Below are 18516 nucleotides of genomic sequence, written 5' to 3'. Positions count from 1 at the left end.
CGAAAAAAAGGGGCTCCCTGAAGTTATCTCTTATCGGTTACGTAAATTCGATACAAATACATTTAACACGCGTTCGATTCTATTAATTAGTCGATACTATGGGGTTTTGTTAACCAGTATAATTAAATTCGGGTAGTGCGTTAAAGGGTTTAAATTTGTAATCACTACCATCAATAATTTTCCACTGACGGCACGGAATAGCGTCGGAAGAAATCAATGAGGAATATTTCTGACGATTAAGGAAAATTACTCCGGAGCTTTGATGGAGCTTTTAAAATTTAAGAGGCAGTTGATTGTAAATCAAGTTTATTTGTTGGGTAACGATCATACATGCTTGTGCTTTTACAGGAAATAATAAAAATGTAGTGCGAAGTAGCAGAGTAATTTTTACCACCTCTGGAAATCTGGTTTCGATAGCTGTTATTTCTATTCGCATTAGTTTTATTTTTAGATACAATTTTGGAACATTGTCTGCTTATCTAAATAGCAATTTGCGTGTTTGCGCATTTTTTATATAGCTAGTTAAATAAAATGATGTGCATGTAATGTTGGCAGAGTGACGATTTCTAAAATTATCACAACCTAGGACTTGTAAAAAGATGACACTGAATATCAAAATATCTAATTTGATGTGTAATAGTGACTATAATTACAAGGAACTGGTGCCACATTTTCAACTTTTTGCTCTTATCGAACTACTCTTATCAATGCCAATGGTATAATGTTTTTACTGTTCTGCTTATCGTACTTTATCATTATCACCATAAAAGCATACATTAAAATACGTTAACGGCGTAATATTTAAGTAAATTTTGTATTGCAAAAGGGAAAAACCAAGCAAATCCCACTTTTATAACTCTGATGGTTAATTACTTAATCTTAATTGTATTGGGGATAACGAATTTATCCAACTAATCCGCCCACGGATAAAGTTTGTTCCCAAGTTTCTCGTTGTTTGCTACTTTGTTTATTAAGGTCTTCTAATTTTCGTAATATGACAGTACGACAGTGATTTATAAAAATAATCATTGTTTGAGTAAGTACAAAAAATTGATTACTTTTGTATAAGATTACTTTTGAGAGGAATTTAAGCATTGTTAGTACAAAGGAGGTCAATTTTGGGAAAGTTGATATTTAAAACGTTTGCTAGATATCCTTGAAACCTAAGTTTACATCTATAATGGTGGATGCGCTGCGACGGCGTCGCCCCAAAAAATTAAAATGTTTATTTGGCCAAAAAAATTAGCCTGTTTTGATGATGTTAGATTATCTAAACACAGCAGAACAACGAAAATTTACGAATACATCCAGAGAGTATTTTTTTTTTACAAAAAGGGTGGATGCGCCGGATTAATTTTTCGTATAACATTTCTAGAGCTTCAATTTCATTACGTGTGTGTTCTTCTTGTTCTTATTTGCATTTATGCAAAAACACAGGATTTTATATACCTACATTTCCAAAACTAAAATGTTTAAAGTCGTTTCTCCCGATAAAATCTTGCCACCATTATTGGCACCGAAATTTTAGAAAAATTTGCAACTAGAAACACTTTGACTTCTTTTATATAATTTACTGTCAATGCAAATTTGTGTAAAGATTTAAAAGCCTTCGCATGTAATAAATTATGGTTATCAGCCTACTTTTGACAAAACGTTAAATACTTACTTCACTGGATTATTGACGCGCAAAATTAATTTCTGGTCATCCACATTGAAAAAAATTGCAACCGGAGATGTCAGATTTAGATAGACCAGATTAACTGATGACGATATTACACCAAACAAAGAGGGAAAATGATGAACAGTCGACAGGGGAGCTGATAAAAGTGTGTGGGTTCTCTGATAATGTGGTATCAAAGGTTTATTTACAAACTTGTTGTCGTTTTAAATAGTTTTGAAAACAAATTATTGTTAGTAAAAAAATGTAACTAATTAATTAATTCCAGAACCGTTTTACCAGTTTCTTTACTTGCTTCACAGCACACCTACGAGTAATTAGGAGTAAACCGGAGTCTTCAAAACCGTTTCGTTTGATACGAAATGCGAATCAATAATTGCCATGTAAAGAAACAGTTCTATTTTTATACCTTGATTGGAGTATACGTACGTTTTTGTGTACTTAATAAATTATAGCGACTTATAGCTCTAATTAAGAAAGGGTGAGGCTGTCGATAATTGCGTATTTGCTCCACCACCAAAAACCGCTAATTGGTTGTCATAAATTTTCCAAACAACTTCATTATTCTATAAATCAAACAAAATATAAAGTGAATGTTCTGGAGCGTCGGTGTCGCGCGATTTTATTGTCATGTCTGTTTATAGCGTGTCAATAAAGATTGGCAAATTAATACCCATCACCATCATTGGATCCAGATTTATGCAGTTATTTCGACGATGACAGCCAGGGGATGTTGCGTTTAAAAATAAAGTATCAAATTAACTGATTATTTTTACTTGGGGTTCACCACACCATCGATCTATAATTAATTATGCTCCCTAAAGTGACACACAACATGAAACTCGCGTTTCGCATTACAACAGGGTTCACAACCTTGAAAACAACACAAGGACATTAGGAATCAACACTGGTAATTTCGCGCAAAAAATTAACAACCCATTCTTCTTATTTGTTTTAATTTTCAGTTTATTAGCCTTGAATTGTGTATACCAATTCTGGCTTCTTCGCAAAATTTTGTTTATTAATAGATCGCTGGCATTTTAACAATGTGACGCTCCACATGCGTGATGCGCATTTACAATGGAGAGGACGTCAAAGTGTGGAACCATTGATTGTTTTGACGTCATCGTTGCTCTTTTCGAAAAAGAAAGTTGGAGTTTGAATCAGAAGCTCTCATGAATGAATGTAATTCCAGTTGTGGCGGGATTTCATTGAAAATTGAACAAAAAAGGAATTCTTGACATAAGAAACGCTGGATCATCTTTAAGGGTCTACGCTACGCATATACCCGTATATGGCTTACGATTTTTCGTTTTTGAAGCGCATTTTGGACTTTGAAAAATCGCTCGACCTCTGTATGTATGCGTCTCAGGTAGAGCTATGGAGGTGACATCTTCGAATTTTGAAAAAGTGAAAAATTTGACTTTAATTAATTAAAAACTGAAATTCCCATTTTTCGTTTTTAAGGAATATGAAGCAACCTACGAAGTTAAAAAAAATACCAACATGTGGAGAATTAAAACCTCTATGGAGGTGACATTTTTGTTTTTGTCATTATGCTATAATTTTGAAGTTATTAATAAAAAAACAAATCAAAAATAGGCAACCAACAGTACAACTAACGCAAATTATCTTATGCAAATCTCATGATTTACGACCGCTCACTAGGGGGTCACTGACGTTCCGCCCAATTGTAATAAACTGCTATCGGGTAAAAGCAGGTAAAGACCCAACTGGTCGCTCTCGGCAACAAATATCGAAGGTACTTGTAGCTAGTGTATTGAGAAATAATATTTTATTATCTCTGATACAGGGTCCGGCAACATTTGTGGTCACCCCCAAAATTGTCTTAGAGATAAAATTTTAAAAATTTACATACTCTAATGGATAATCGAAGAAGCTCTAGAAGATGACGCAAAAACTTGTTCTTTATCACCGATAGTTTTGGCGTCGCGACGCCTTAAAAGTGTAATTTTTATCTATTTGTGAGGGTTTTTGGAACCATTCAATATATATATATATATATTTTAATATAAATGTGTTAAAAATATTTAAGTAATTAAGGCAGTAAACCTTCATATTAATCCTGACATTGTAAATAATTCTTTAGCGATGGTAGGGAGCAAAGGTATCTTCAACTGCGACAACGCAATTTTACGCCACTGATTTAAAATCGGGCCCTAAGTTCTTATTTTTCAATGTAAATAATTAACTATTTCTATTTAGTGTCCAAAAGGTGCAACAATCAACGTTAATCAAAATTGAAGTGACTTGTAAAAAATTGATGTAGTTTGCCACTGTCCGTCATAGTTTTAAAAACTAACTTGTTAAAACAGCAATTTATGCTCAGTTACATTAAACTTAAGATGAAGCTGGTCACAGTTATGTTAAAAAAACAATTCGCGAGTATTTACGCAAAAACTCAAACATCGCTAAAAATTACTCTTCTAACGCATCGCAAATTTTTGCTTTAGATTGTTAAGCTTGATAAAGCGAATGCAAAATTGCAAATATTTATTTTTGAAACTAAAAACGATTTTGAGGGTGATTATTACTGTTGTCGGACTCGGTATAATTCACTGTTTTTCACACAAAATTTTGTTATTTACGCATTAATTTTACATTTCGTATTTTCCAGTTTGAAATTAGAAGACCTTTTTTCCGCAATTATAAAATGTGTATTATTGGGAACATTTTCTATTTCAAAAACTTTATCCGATAATTCTGACTTAAAACCGCTACTTACATTTTTACTTTCGGAACTATTCCTAATATTTTTTATCACCGTTTTTTAATAAAATTGTTGGCTCAAATCTTGGTGTTGATAAAAATTATCAAAAACACAATTTATTCCCAAACACCAAATTTTGTCAAAAACTGCTGACGTGCAAGTTTGATAAAAGCAACTGACCAACTTTAATCGACAAAACTCTAGAAATTTAAAAAAGTAGGTACATTGATTTACAAGTCGAGCACAGTCAAAAACACAAGTATCCAAAGATTGAAAGAATTTAAATATTTTTTCAAGATATTTATTTATAGGTTTTCCGAAATACATTTTTAATTGCTTTTAAAATTCGTATAATTAAACTACTAAGATGGCCCCTTGAGAACACAGCTACTTTTTAAGAAAAACACCCCGATTTTCAAGGGTTAACAGAAAAGCAGAAAAATCGTGAAAAGACTCCCGTTTTTAAAGTATATTTTAAAATTAACATTTTTTAAAGAATTTGTCCGGTTTTTCCAACTCTTTTTTAAAAAAGTCAAAATTTTAAGAAGTATATCCTGTTTTATCAAACGTGAATACGGTTTCGGCCAAGAAAAGTTACCATTTAAAAATACTTAAAATTCGTCTTTTTACCCTGTTTTTTCTGTTGGGCTACTTCAGAACAAAAATGAATACGGTTTCGTTCAAACAAATTTCGGACAAAATCTCCATGAGCGAAGCGAATTTCCCTTTCAAAAACACTCAAAATTAGAGATTTTACCTTTTCAAGTATATTTTTCAGACTTTCCCTTGTTTTTAAAAAAGTTAAAAGTTGAAGGTACTTATTTTTTATTCAAACATACATTTTTTTAAGTTAATACACTATATGTTGAAACAATAAGTAGTTAAATATATGATATATTCTAACTCAGATTATTATGCCTAGTTTTCTTAGTCATTTTCCTATTTTCTATGCATTTTTTTCAACAAAAACCCGTATTTCTAGCAAAACATCAAAAAACAACATTGAACTTTAATCGATAAAACTCTAGAAATTTAAAAAAGTACATTGATTTACAAGTCGAGCCCAGTCAAAAACACAAGTATCCAAAAATTGAAAGAATTTAAATATTTTTTCAAGGTATTTATTTATAGGTTTTGGGTTTTACAGTCTTTTCTTGAAATGAAAATTGTGGTGTTAGCTTCGACATATTTGAAAGCTAATTGTCTTATTGGTTACCTATAAAATCCACCGGTAGCAGGTAAGATTAGAGACGAGGATCATTGTGTAAAATTCGTACAATTAAAGACACAAGTGGATTCAGATTTTTTAAAAAATAGTTTTTTTGCATAATAACATTAAACGCCAATTTTGCTTTTCCTGAGTGGTTCTGGCTTAAAAAATATTAATTAGGGAAGTATTTTTATTGATTAGTGAGATGTATTATTATGAAGAGTTAACTTTTAAATCACAGAAAACAACAGAGTCTAAAAGGTCCAAAAACTCATGTGTCAGGTAAAAGGTTTGGTTAAAAAAAATTAAATGCGTTTTTCTCAAATAAAAATATTAAAATAATAAGTAATTTTAAAATTTCCCCGGCGACCAGTGAGGAAAAATTTTGGATCACATTTACGAAAATTACATTTTTCAATTAAAAAAAACATTCTTCCATTACGTACTATGGGAACTGGAAATTTGGGGATTTTATACATACATTTTCCATTAATTGAAAAAAAATTACGCCCGTAAAATTTTTGTCTACTAGAACCAGAAATTTCACAAGCTCAAAACGCAGAGAAACTCAAATCCTGATATTTTAACTCATCTTTCGTCCAACACGAATTTATTGTTCCAACCGCTGGGTTTCTTAGGAAATGTGCAGGTCAAGCGACCGTTTCCATAAAGTTTATGATTCCCTCATTACCAAATCCTCGGTAATCCCTTTTGGCAGCTGTCAATCAAAGGTGTTGTTAAAGTTGCATACTTTTCAAACACGAAATTTTCGGGCAGGCTCGTAGACCCTTAATCCATTAATTTCTCAAAACAAACAAATTAAAATTCATAACAAATTAAAATTAGCTGCAAGTATCTTTTGCAAGGTTACAGGCGCAGAACGCAGAAGTCGGACATGTCATATCGTTGGTAATAAAAATATGTAGAATAAATATAGAAGTAATTGTTATTAAATATGCATTGTCCATATCCGGCGTTTAAAAAAATATTACAATTATAATTGCTGGTGATGAGTAATTTTTTTATCTGCCATGTGGTAAATTTGAAATGAGAGACTCAAAGCCCATCAAACAGAATATCAAATCAGTTCCAGACTTTGATTCATCTTTCGTTTTAACCCCGGCAAGAAGTTTTTCCCTAGTGTCGGTTTAACGACCCAGTTGTTTCTTTTTTTCTGTTTTTTTATCCGTGCACGTGCGTATTTAAATAACGTTCTTATCAGTAGTTCAGTTTTTGTTTATTGTTCGTTGCGAATTAATATTCATAAATGGTGGTATCCTTTATGAAGTGTTTCGGTAAATCATCATCATTATCATAGATTTTAATAAAGATTTTTAAGTATGTTATTCTCGATCAGATTATCAGCAAAATTTGAAGATAGACAGCAGTGTTCTTTGACTCCAAAAATATGGCTAAATTCGCTACTCAAATCTTTTTACAGTTTTGGTCACTCCCACGGAACCGGAATAAAATAAAAGAAATCTCTAGCGAAAACTAGTGGGAAATGTCTTCCCAAAATGAAAAATCGTAAATTGAAGTTCCACCTGGGGAATCCTGACCTACTACTTTCATTGATTGAAAGTGAAACCTCGAAAAACTATCATAAAAGAGCGTTTCACTTTTGACTATAATAGAAGCTTTTAATGCTCGCGAAAGTTCTCCCTGGCAAATTTTGGGTCACTAACAAAATATTTACTGAAAATGATATACGGGACTGTGTCTTTGAACATGACCCAAAACATTTACTTAGCTTTGACGCATTTTGCATTACATACTTGTAAATAACATCCCGATGTATTTATGACATGTAAACGTGATGAGTTATTTGCGCCAAAATATAATAGAAAGTTTATATTTGGAAGACAAAACAAGTCTTACGTCAAACTTTTTGATATTTGCTCCCTAATAAAATTTTGATTGCTTTATTATCTTCTCAATAACAAAAGTTCAAATAGCCACATTAAAATTTAATTTTGCGTCATGCTCAAAACCAATAAAAGTATTTTGACAAAAGTTCGCGGAAATTTAACCAGACGTAGCATCTAATCAGACTCATTCATACTACTACATAGTAAGGCCTCTTTAGAACACAATACGTGTTTAATTATTTTAGCCTGGGACCTTGAAAACCAGGCTAAAATAATTAAAAACGTATTGTGTTCTAAAGGGGTCTAGTATTCATCCCACTAAAAATAACTCGAAAGTAATCAAATAATTAAATCAAAGATCTGTAAACTACACAGTGAGTGATTTATAAATAAACTCGTAATAAATAATCACTTAAAGAAAGAATATTTAAATAGTCCTCGTGTAGAACATTAGTGTTTATCATATCATAAGGTTACAACATAAATAACTTAAATAGAGAAATAAACGAAGGTAAAATAATACTCCCAAGGAAGTTAGTAGTGGAGATTTAAGATAATTTGGACGCAAACAACTTCCGCCAGTTGTAGGGAACGAATTGTAGTTCGATTAACCAAATATTTATATTGTATGTTTAATTTTCACCTAAAATTAGATGCGGATCCATAGCATTCGTCTTTAAAATAGGATCTGACTTTAATGCAGAAATATTCTCATATCAGGTAAATTTGTAGGAGTGAGTTTAAGACACATATTTAAAAGTACCGAGTGGGTTGAGTTTCTAAATTTTAAAGTGTTTCGATAGTTTATTTACAAAAACTGTTTTGTGATAACATACGTACGAGCAATTTGTTTACAGATAATAAATCTATCTCAAACTATTTAAAAAAATAAACGTTTGCCTTACTGCATTTTTGTGTGTTAAGCCTTGAAAATATTTCTACTTTATGCATTAATGTGTCTTCTATTATAAATTTATATTTACATTACAAATCCTGTGCCTAGATTCCAAGCAGGCATTCGATAGTGGTAAAGGAATGCAGGAAATGGAAATACCGAAAACGATAATGAGCCTAGTGAAAATGACAAAGGATCAAAAGCAGCGGTTCTAACAGAATGGAAGAATTCAAATAAGGGATGATAAAAGAATGTGCAAATAGTAGCAGAAGCAGATTAAAACTAAATATCACAAAGCACCAGCAGACAAAAGCATAGAGATGACGGGAGAAGATAAGAGATCGGAATACATACAGTTTGGGGAATTGATACCCGATGAATGGGAACAATTTTAATAAGAAGTGGGAGAGGAGTAGTGTCAGTGGGTGGCATTACTCCCCTCAATGCATCCTAGCGACAAAGTTCTCGAAAATTGTAACTCAAATTCATTGAGAAATACAATGCCTATCATTACTCTAAAAAAATAAAATTGTTGCATTTTGCATTCGAAGGACCAAATCCCTCTAATAGCGAAGAATTACTAAAGGAGCAATCATGTTAACACCTCGTCTTGCCAAAAATGATAAAACAATGCCACGACGCATGCATTCGCGCTGATGGGGGTAAATTATTTTTATCTTCCTCGCTCCAATGGCAATTATGGTTTTCTTTGTTGCGCTCATCTATTTGTCCATTAATCGGTCTTGGACTCACCGAAAATTCATGTTTCTTGATGTGTGTGAGAATGAAAGAATGCAAGAATCTCTTTCTCGCTCGGTGTCCCCCACTTTCTATTAAATTTAATTCCATGCATCGGGTGTCAATTCCCCAAACTGTATGAAAAAAAATATAAAAGAAGAAAAGACCAGCAGATTGTAACGAACGTGGGGTGACTCCCAAGAATGAGGCACTTGGCATAATCGCATTTCATGAAAAGTCCACCCAAGTGCAATGCTCGCAGTTTCTGCTATGGATATGAAAACTACACTAAAATGTAAACAACAAAATTGATTATATTTGAAAGCAACTTTCCATTAGGAGCTATAAACAAATATTGTGCCTCCTTAAATAAACAAACACTGTTACAGCATTCAAATATTGTTTACCCTCCCCTTCTCGATGTTCAAATTACCTCGTTATTAGCAATTTTCAAGCAACATGTAAACATAAACAGGCGTAGAAATCACTCAATGTTTGAACGTGGCTTCCTTTATTATATAATGTTCAATCGTAAAAGATAACGATAATAAACGGCAGTAAAAATAGCTACCTCCAATTTGCATATTTCAAATTGTAGTTGCAACCACGCCTAGTTATGCAACTCCTGACTTGGTTTATAACGACAATAAAATCGTTCATTTAAATGAAACGACCATGCTTTGTAACAAAATGTGTATAAATCAGTTGGACTATAAATAAATCTACACTCTGCCTCCGGTACTAAAATATTTATCAATGAAAATCAATACAAGCTGCATTAGAGTAGAATTATTTTATAATGTTTAACCTACTTTATTTTTGCACGACACTAAACAAATCGATTACAAAACGACGTCGCTGTTTGTATACCCAAAAATTGCTTCTACCTGTTTCGATTTTGACCCAGTTGACAAGAGTTTTTCTGTTTTGGACACTGAAGCCTTGACCTACCGTTACTCCACTGCGATGACGTAACGAAAAAGTCGATGCACCAAGGTCCTTATCACGTGAAGAGATTCTGCATTAATTTCTCTTTCTTTCTCCGACTTTCTCTGTTGACATTCGCGGGATTCAAATTGAAGCCATAGGATTAGTGTCGGTGTTAATCTGTGACGGAAGTTTTTCAAAAACTCCGACTTCCTTGAAGAAATTAATCGATTTTTTGTTGCTAATCTCATTGTGTGATTAGCACGTTTTATGATGGAATTGGCACTCAGACCGATTAATGGTTTTACCAAAGACTTGCTAAAAGTGTTAATATCTCGAGAAATAAACAGTGTGACGGTTTTTTCGTCACTGAATTACATTGGGTAAGGTTCAGCGTTACCTCACGGATTATATTTACGATTTTACGAAACTGGATGTCACTTCTTGTTGCAACAATCGGATTGCTCAACGTAGCATTTTTACACTTACATGGTTGTAAACAGTTAAAACTGCGCACAAAGTCGTAAGTTTCATTAAATTCCCTCGAGATTTATAGGCAATTCAACAAAGTTTAATCAAAAAATTTAATATGCGCAGTTATTGAGAAGGTCAGTTAGAGATAAGGTCAATTCGAAATCAATACCAATTTCCCATTTCTTTCGTTCTAACTAGGTATTTAATGTCACAAGGCGTTTTTAATGTCAGTATGTTGGCTCAAGCCCCCCAACGACAAGCCAAAGTTATTTTCATCGCTTTAGGGTGCCCAAAAATCTCCTTTTTAGGCTAATCCGTTATTTAATTCCGGCTAGGTCGGGATTACACTTGACCTACCCTGATGGCCAGGCATCATTTTAATATGTAATTCTGGGGACATTGAAACAGCGGACCCGCAGAATTTTTTAACAGTTTATTTTAAACTTAGGAATGTAGCAGCTAGGAGTGAGTTGGCAACCATCGTCATAAATAATATGAAGAGTGTCCTAAATCACTGCACACTATTTATAGAAATGGTAACAAAATAAACTACTGAATTGAAGATTGATTTTATTTAAAAACTCCAAATCAATACGATATTGATTTTTATGACTCGTGACTCTTGGAGATGAAGTCAGTCCTAGTGGCGACATCTAATACCCGTTAGACTAAACGACAACGGGAACTGCGCCTACCGTAATCCTTCAACCTTTAATTACGTAATTTCAATGCAGGATTCGTATTTATTGAATTTTGACAACATTCCACTTGAATGCAAACGACTAGAGCCAAATTCTGATTGATTAAATGGAACGCTGTTGTATTGAAAGGAATGAGAAAGTGGCGAAACTAATTGTGTGGATTTTTTGTTCGCCACTGCAAGGACTTGGATCATCAATAACAACAAATCGTCATAAAAAATTTAATTCTATTCTAGTTTCTTACTCTACATTCCTCCGTCATTAAGGAGCTTTCAAATGCTCAGGTAACGATTGTACCTCAACCTGTAAAAAAAAACATAAAATTCATGCACTGAAAGACAGGAAAAATACTTTTGTGGCTTTCAACGCAACTCCTTCCGGTAGATTCCGTTCAACATATTCTAATAAAGTATCAGCTGTGCTCCCTGTGAGATGTTTGAACTGGATAAAACTAAAATAAGTTCTAGTTTCATACTGAACTTGATGTTTTTTGTAAATATGCACGCATTTCAAGACACTTCTCCGGTCATGGATCGGTTTACGTTGCGTCCACCTAAAATGGAGCTATAAGCTGGGTTATGTTTCAAGGGGGTTAATACGTTTTTGATTCTACATCCAAGTGGTTACCGGCAGTTGTTGCAAACGTCACGAAACTCCTCAAAACCGCAGGGTCGTGTCCCCTGAGCTCTAATTCCACGACTTTGTACAATTTATCGAGTTCTTGTTCAGCCGGCTGGGGAAGAGTGCTCATGAATCGAGGGGATTTTGAGGTTATCTCCACCGCCCGGCGAAGCACCCGTGAAATATTCTAAAATGAGTTGTATAAAAACTGAGGGTAATAAATTAAATACAAACCATTGTCTGTGTTTTATTATGATTGCACGTTTTTGGGGTTAATCGCAAAAAATTGAAATGACATGTGACAAGTGTGATGACCTGTTTGACCGACAGAGCACTTTCGGAAATCTTGCAAATTACAATAAATAAAAGGTTTTGATTGATTTTTTCTTTGTAATGTGAGAGAAATTGCATTAAAAAAATTGGTAGATTTAAATGCGCGCGTGTCATCACGTGGAACCGCCGAATTTCGAAAGTAGGTCACGGGCACAGTGGAACTAAAACATTATAATGTTGGTAACAACAATAAAGATTGGTAACAATTTAGTTATTTTTTAAAGTCGATTAATGACAGATAAGACATTACATTACTTCTCGATCTTACGGTGCACATATTATAAATAAACGATATTACAAATGTCAAAATGTTTGGGTATTCGATATCGTGGTATATTTTTGCACTCACATTATTGGAATCAGTAATTCAAACGCACTTAACTGTCCATGACGGCACTCATGGTAAGTCCCTTTTAGATTTGGAACTTATCTTGTCCTTAAATGACATTACCTGTGATTGAGGAATTACATTATTTGTATATTAGGATTCATCACAAACAACCAGAGGTATTTCGACAACGATCTCAACGTTATTCATGAGGTAAGGTAATTAAATACTTGGTTTACATTTCTAAACTTTTTTTCTTATCACAGGAAATTACATCTGGATTGAGGTAGGTCTTATTCTTCTACTTGAAATTTCGTAATTTGAGTGCTTTTAGGTCAGCTAGAATCAATGATGCTACTTTGAAACTACAGATCAAGTTTGAGCCTGCATTTCTTGATTTTAAATACAGGCAAGTTTACTGTTGAGATTTCTGTAAATTAACTTTTCTGTTATAGGCCTTTAGGTATCCCTCACTTAGAAAAAGTCACTTTATTCAATGTTGATAGTAATAAGAGCATTGACATGACTTCTATTTCTGGTAGTACTGTACACTTTCACAGCTCTTTTTTTGAGGATAAAGTGAGTTAAAACATTCAAGTTCTGCCACATTGTAAAATAACCTTTCAGAAAATCCCTCCTCTGGGAAATACTTCTTTCAATGTAGTCTTCTTAGGAAGAGAGGAAGGTTTTGTGGAAAGCAACCTATTCATCCACACAACTGAGGGCCACTTTAAGTATAATGTAAGATTATTCTACAAGCTTGAAAGAGTCTGAAACTTGTCTTGTAGGTGAAAGGTTCAAGCATTTTTAGCCCCTACAGACTAAGACCCATTGTAGGCATCAAACTGCCCATCAATGCATCATTCTCACCTCTAATATACATGCACAATCCTCACACTGAACCTATACAAGTGAGCATAGTCTACACAATTTAGTATTCTCACTAAGCCTCCTCTTTATAGATTGTAGAAGTATACAGCAGTGGTGGCGACTTCCACCTAGAATTGCCCACAGGAGAGCTAGAAGGTCCTAAAGACATGTGGGAAATCCCACCTCTTCAAACCAAAGCTGTGATTCGCGTCAGGTTTCAAGCAAAATCTGAACAGAATCACACTGCTTATGTTAGGATTAAAGTCAATAGCAGTGAAGAGATTCTTGTGGTGCCATTAGAAGTGGAGGTGTCAGCAGAAGGGGGCTTGTTTAATCCCCAAGGATCTGTTGATTTTGGTATTGGTGGGAGTTTAGATTTTTCTAAACAGGTGGATTTGTGTGTGTACAATCCCATGAAGAAAGCTGTCAGGATTCACAGCGTTGTTTCTTCTTCTGAAGCTATAAAAGTAGCTTTTGAAAATGTGAAAGTCATGCCTGGAGCCAAGGAAGTGAAAAGTGGCTGCCTCAAAGTTGCCACCCTGACTTTGGATTGTGAGTAACTTAAATTATTTTAACATTTTTTAAATGATTGCGCGCTCGAGTTGTTTACTTGTAGTTGGGTCAATTGCAAACATTGGAATCTCTAACAAATATTTATTTTTAGTTTATTGATGTTTTATTGGAAACTCCCAGTATTCACCATTTCCTAAAAATTTTTATGTGTTATTACGCAATCTTGGTAACATAAAAATGTACTGTTGTTAGCATAATGTAAATTGGTATATCTCCAGAACGGTTTTTTAACTATTAACATTTATGGAAATAAATTTTCTTGATTGTGACTAAACCGAAAAAAATAGAACACTTGTTATTCTTGTTGTTATAACACTTATAAAGGACATTTCCTTTTCCAGGGAAGACCGCTTTCAAGATCCAAGACTATTCAGGGAAGATAACAGTGAAGTACAAGAACGGCAAAAGCAAGACCGAAATCCCCTACTATCTGACAGTGCTTGAAGGTGGAATATTGTACGACCCCTCCATAACGCGCTATTTTATCAACGACAAATCAGACAATTTGTCTTCAAGAAGTTTTAAAATTAAAAACAATTTCCTCTCATCGTTAAGGTTGATTAACTGTACGCTAGCCGTTGATGCACAAAAATATTTCAAAGTCAGTATGACCATCTACCGGTACCGGAAATGATTGTTTTCGTTTTAGATTGAAAGTTTTAAGCCTCTTATCCTGAAGCCGCAACAGGAAACCACAATATTTAGCATCAAGTTGAAAAATGCGGTGCATATATCCGATTTAAAGGTCAATTCTCACATTACCATCCACACGAATATCTCCGACGTCCGAGTGCCGCTTTTAAGTTACAACGGGAAATTGCAAGCGGTACGCTGTTCCCTCAGGAAGCCCTCAATTCCTATGTATTTTTTTTAGTATTTACCGTTCAAAAGCAAAGATTATTCGTTGGATTTGGGGCTGATCAGCTTCGATTCGATGAAAGAAGTCTTTTTTCTCGTTGTAAATAACAATCCGGTCGGAGTAACGATAAAAAACGTGAAAACTTCGATTCCTATGACAAGCGCCAAGATGCTGGGTTGTGGGAAAGGAGATCACAATATGGCATTGTTGGAGGTGACCTTCCAAAATTTAACGAAATGCGTATGTGGTTCAAGGAAAATCCCACCGAAAATTAAATGATTTTTTGCAGAGTTCTTTAAAAACGACAGAATATGCAGTCATTGGCTTGACTGCCCAAACTTCCAGTGCCGAGGGACAGATTTGGGGGGACGTTCAAATTGAGACTCAATACGAGAACCTGTCAGTACCTGTCCACTTCAAGGTGGCTCCGGGGAAGTTGGAGATTGGACCGGATCGCCTCGTGTTCGACCAGTGCTTTCCGGTGAGTTTAAGTAAAAAGAATTACCATCCCTAACTGGTTTTTCAGGGTAAAATATGTTCGCACCCTTTACGCGTTCATTCCACCTTCAACGACCCCATGGTCATCGAAGAGATAATAAGTTTACCCCCTGATATTCGCTTGAGTAGTAAACATTCGGGGCACATCCTAGCCCGAGCAACCAAAATTATCGGGCACCTTTACCTCGATCCTACTCTGGGCTGTAAAAACGAGTGTTATACTGGATTACAGCACGACACCACAGGTAAGAAAAGAATAAAACTGAGGGGGAATAACTGATGTGATTTTAGCCCAATGGCTTAAAACTTTGAGTCTCTCGAAGTCAGTTTCCGACTTCGATTTGAATCTAGTCAACGTGTTCTATAATAGGTACCTTAACTTCACCGCCAACGGATCGAAACGTTGGCAAAACCTGACTTTACGACTCGACACTACTGAAGTGCGAGGTCACATCTTCAAGACGAGAGTCAAGATGAGTTGGCCTAGTCTCCTAGTTGAGCAAAATCTTGAAAATAAATCGGTTTTCACGTTCCCTCTTACCCAAATAGGAAACGTTTCCTATAGAAACATAACGATTCGAAATCCATCGAGTTACAATCTAGTCGTGCAGTTGGTAATGGATAGAGACTATCCAGATCTGCAACTCATGCACGAAGGACTACCGTCGAATTTCATCCCAAACATTTCACCAGAGGTAAAAGACTCCGACCACGGCTTCTTTTTCCACGACGACTTCAAGCGACACTACGAGCATCTTTCCACTGGTTTAAACTTGAAGATTCACCCAGAATCACTTCCGCTGTTGTTGTCTCCAGGTCAGAACTTCACTTTTACCGTGGGGTTTAGAAGCGAAGACACCACTCCGAATTCTGCGCTGATTTTTCTAAGGAACAACCTGACGATTCTAGAGGTTGTGAGATTAAATGCTCAGGGGGCACACCCGCAGTTTAAGTTCGGAAACCGCAAGCCTGGGTCTTCGCAGCCGTTAACTTTCGAGTTGACGGAGAAACATTTAAAAGACTGCGAACGAGAGAAGCAGTATAAGAACCCGGCGCCGAATTTAAGCGTGAAGCGGTCGTTTACTGCGCGGAATATCGGTGATGTCACTATTTACATCAACAGCTTTTTTATCAACGATCTACCGTGTGAAGGTTATGGTTTTAAAATACTCAATTGTGCCCCCTTTGTATTACATCCGAACGAAACTAGAAAAATCGATATCGCGTTTACGCCGGATTTAACCCTAGCAAAGGTGGTGAGGATGCTGATTTTACACACAAGTTTGAGTTACCCAGTGAACTATACTCTTTTTACCACGATTCCGCCGTACTATCTAAGTCTTTGTTCAAGTTTGATCGCTAGACCGACTTGGGAGTTGTACTTAAGTTCAGTCACTGCCTGGTTGATGCTGGTGTTGGCTCTTTTCGTTGTGTTTTTCGCCTTCTTGGATGCTGATAAAATAAAGAAACAGACTCTCACCGCGCTGATGACCCCCAACAGTTTGGCCGCCCAACCTGTCTTGGATCTCAGACTGGTGGGTCAGCAGACAAGAGCAGAACTACGCTCCAACAAAATCGAAGAGAAGAAACAAGAAGAGTGTCGAACTGAAAAGACTCCAACTGAAGCGAAAGCGAAACCGGAAGGCGAAAAATACACAGCGTTGATTCCCACGACCGGAAAGAGCAAGAAGAAACTAAACAAGAAGAATAGTAACGAAACGAGTGATAACGATGCACAAAAAAAGACAATTGAGATACAAACGAAGAAGAAGTTTGTCGAAGTGAAGAGCGAGGAAAAGAAACCGAATGTAATGAAAGAAAAAAAGACAGTTCCGCTTAAGAAAGTTACCAAAAATACTGTTGTACCTGTTTACGAAGAAGAAACTTCGTCCACTACGACTGATTGTAGCAGCAATAACGACGAAAACGACAAAGAAACGGACCAAAGAAACCCGAAAGTTTGCTCAAAGAAAGTTGGCAATAAAATCGAAATCCCGCAGGAGGAATTCCCCGTTGAGGTAAAACCAGTGGTGCATCAAAAGATTGAGCGGAAAAGATCTGGGCATAAGCTCACACAGAAGAACAAAGAAAACGAGAAAGTCAATGAGAATAAAACCCACGAGAAGAAGCCTCACAAGGGTAATAAAGAGAAGAAAGAGAAGCCTCATTTGACTAAGAAATTATCTTCAGAGAAAAACAGTTTCAAGCACTGCGAGAAACGGGATAGTCCTCCAGTCCGGGTGAGTCCCCCCATCACTTCAACAGTTTGGGGGGAGAACCGCGCCACTTTCAGCGACGTGGTGGCTCGCAACGAAAACACAGTCAGTATTACCAACACACGTCCACTTTCGCAGACTCAAACTACCAAACCGACCATGTACGTAGAACCTTACAAGCAAACATCGACGGAGCTAGGACCGATTGGATCAAGACCAATCGATTTATGGCAAGACGGTGATGGCTTGGTGTTGCCTGATCAGTCCAACAGCTACTTTTCAAATTCGTACGATTTACCCACCGATACTGGGAACACGAACTTCTTTGATGATTTGGTTGCGAACAGTGGCGAAACGTGGGGACAGAATCAGAGTTTGATGAACCTTTTAGAAGGGTCTGAAAACAATGTGATGCAAGATCCGTGGAATTCAAATTCAGTTGGTAATCCGAGCGTTCAAAATTTCTGGGAGAGGTATTATTCGTTGAATGATAATTTGACCGTTCAGCAGCCTACAGCACAGCAACAGTCGGGGTATCTGTGGGGGTCGTCCTCGGTGTGGCAGCCTTGGGCTCCCGCCGAGCTGCCTAAAACTCCCACCAGAACGCCCCCTGGTTTCGATACGTTTGCTCAAAGGAAGAATGAGGAGGTAAAAATTGCGTCAAAGGATTTTTGCACCACTAATTTGTGTTTTTAGGTTCCGCCTCAGCAGAGAGAAGTGTACAACCCTTTCGGCACAAATAACATTTGGACTCAGCAACAGCCAAATCCATGGAATTATCAAGGACAGTGATTTGATGTTTCACAGTCTAGGGTTCTTTGATTTCGTCGTTTTGTTTGGGCCATTTGCACTTAAATCACGTTGATCCCGTGGTTATTTCCATTGTGTTGTAAGACTGTGCGTAATTTAATAATACTCATCTGTTGTAGGAACCCTAGTACAAGTTTTTGCAGAAATTTCGACATTTTGTGAATGTTCAATACTGTAATTTATTTA

The 18516-nt window shown here is 35.8% G+C and overlaps 2 protein-coding genes across 2 annotated transcripts; one reads left to right on the top strand and one right to left on the bottom strand.

Annotated features, from left to right (window-relative positions):
• Positions 1 to 11429: 11429 nt before the first annotated feature.
• Positions 11430 to 12339, bottom strand: mRpS10 (mitochondrial ribosomal protein S10). The gene is made up of 4 exons (XM_088042619.1): positions 12078 to 12339; positions 11822 to 12030; positions 11574 to 11775; positions 11430 to 11525 (listed from the first exon to the last, which is right to left on the bottom strand). The coding sequence occupies exons 1-4, from the start codon at positions 12288 to 12290 to the stop codon at positions 11484 to 11486; spliced, it is 666 nt and encodes a 221-aa protein (XP_087898745.1). The 5' UTR covers positions 12291 to 12339; the 3' UTR covers positions 11430 to 11483.
• Positions 12340 to 12368: 29 nt separating this feature from the next.
• On the top strand, positions 12369 to 18398 carry Tmem131 (Transmembrane protein 131). Its single transcript, XM_088042617.1, has 15 exons — positions 12369 to 12578; positions 12662 to 12717; positions 12771 to 12790; positions 12839 to 12913; positions 12960 to 13083; positions 13132 to 13245; positions 13293 to 13415; positions 13467 to 13926; positions 14289 to 14548; positions 14597 to 14773; positions 14822 to 15046; positions 15096 to 15287; positions 15333 to 15549; positions 15596 to 18168; positions 18217 to 18398. The coding sequence occupies exons 1-15, from the start codon at positions 12485 to 12487 to the stop codon at positions 18310 to 18312; spliced, it is 4806 nt and encodes a 1601-aa protein (XP_087898743.1). The 5' UTR covers positions 12369 to 12484; the 3' UTR covers positions 18313 to 18398.
• The last annotated feature ends 118 nt before the right edge of the window (positions 18399 to 18516 follow it).

The sequence above is a fragment of the Gnatocerus cornutus genome, chromosome 8, assembly GCF_029298725.1.
Source record: "Gnatocerus cornutus isolate USDA-ARS CGAHR chromosome 8, icGnaCorn1.1, whole genome shotgun sequence".
NCBI lineage: Eukaryota > Metazoa > Arthropoda > Insecta > Coleoptera > Tenebrionidae > Gnatocerus > Gnatocerus cornutus.
Note: the sequence above shows the minus strand (reverse complement) of the source record. Positions and strands in the feature narration are given on the sequence as shown.

What these genes read in the sequence shown, in the direction of transcription:
- Tmem131 (XM_088042617.1), top strand. Translation starts at nt 12,485, where the DNA reads ATGTTTGGGTATTCGATATCGTGGTATATTTTTGCACTCACATTATTG. An exon ending in ATCTCAACGTTATTCATGAG is followed by an intron (nt 12,718 to 12,770) that starts GTAAGGTAATTA and finishes TTCTTATCACAG; the next exon opens with GAAATTACATCTGGATTGAG. An exon ending in CTCAAAGGAAGAATGAGGAG is followed by an intron (nt 18,169 to 18,216) that starts GTAAAAATTGCG and finishes TTGTGTTTTTAG; the next exon opens with GTTCCGCCTCAGCAGAGAGA.
- mRpS10 (XM_088042619.1), bottom strand. Translation starts at nt 12,290, where the DNA reads ATGACACGCGCGCATTTAAATCTACCAATTTTTTTAATGCAATTTCTC. An exon ending in TTGGATGTAGAATCAAAAAC is followed by an intron (nt 11,776 to 11,821) that starts GTATTAACCCCC and finishes GCTCCATTTTAG; the next exon opens with GTGGACGCAACGTAAACCGA. An exon ending in TTGCGTTGAAAGCCACAAAA is followed by an intron (nt 11,526 to 11,573) that starts GTATTTTTCCTG and finishes TTTTTTTTACAG; the next exon opens with GTTGAGGTACAATCGTTACC.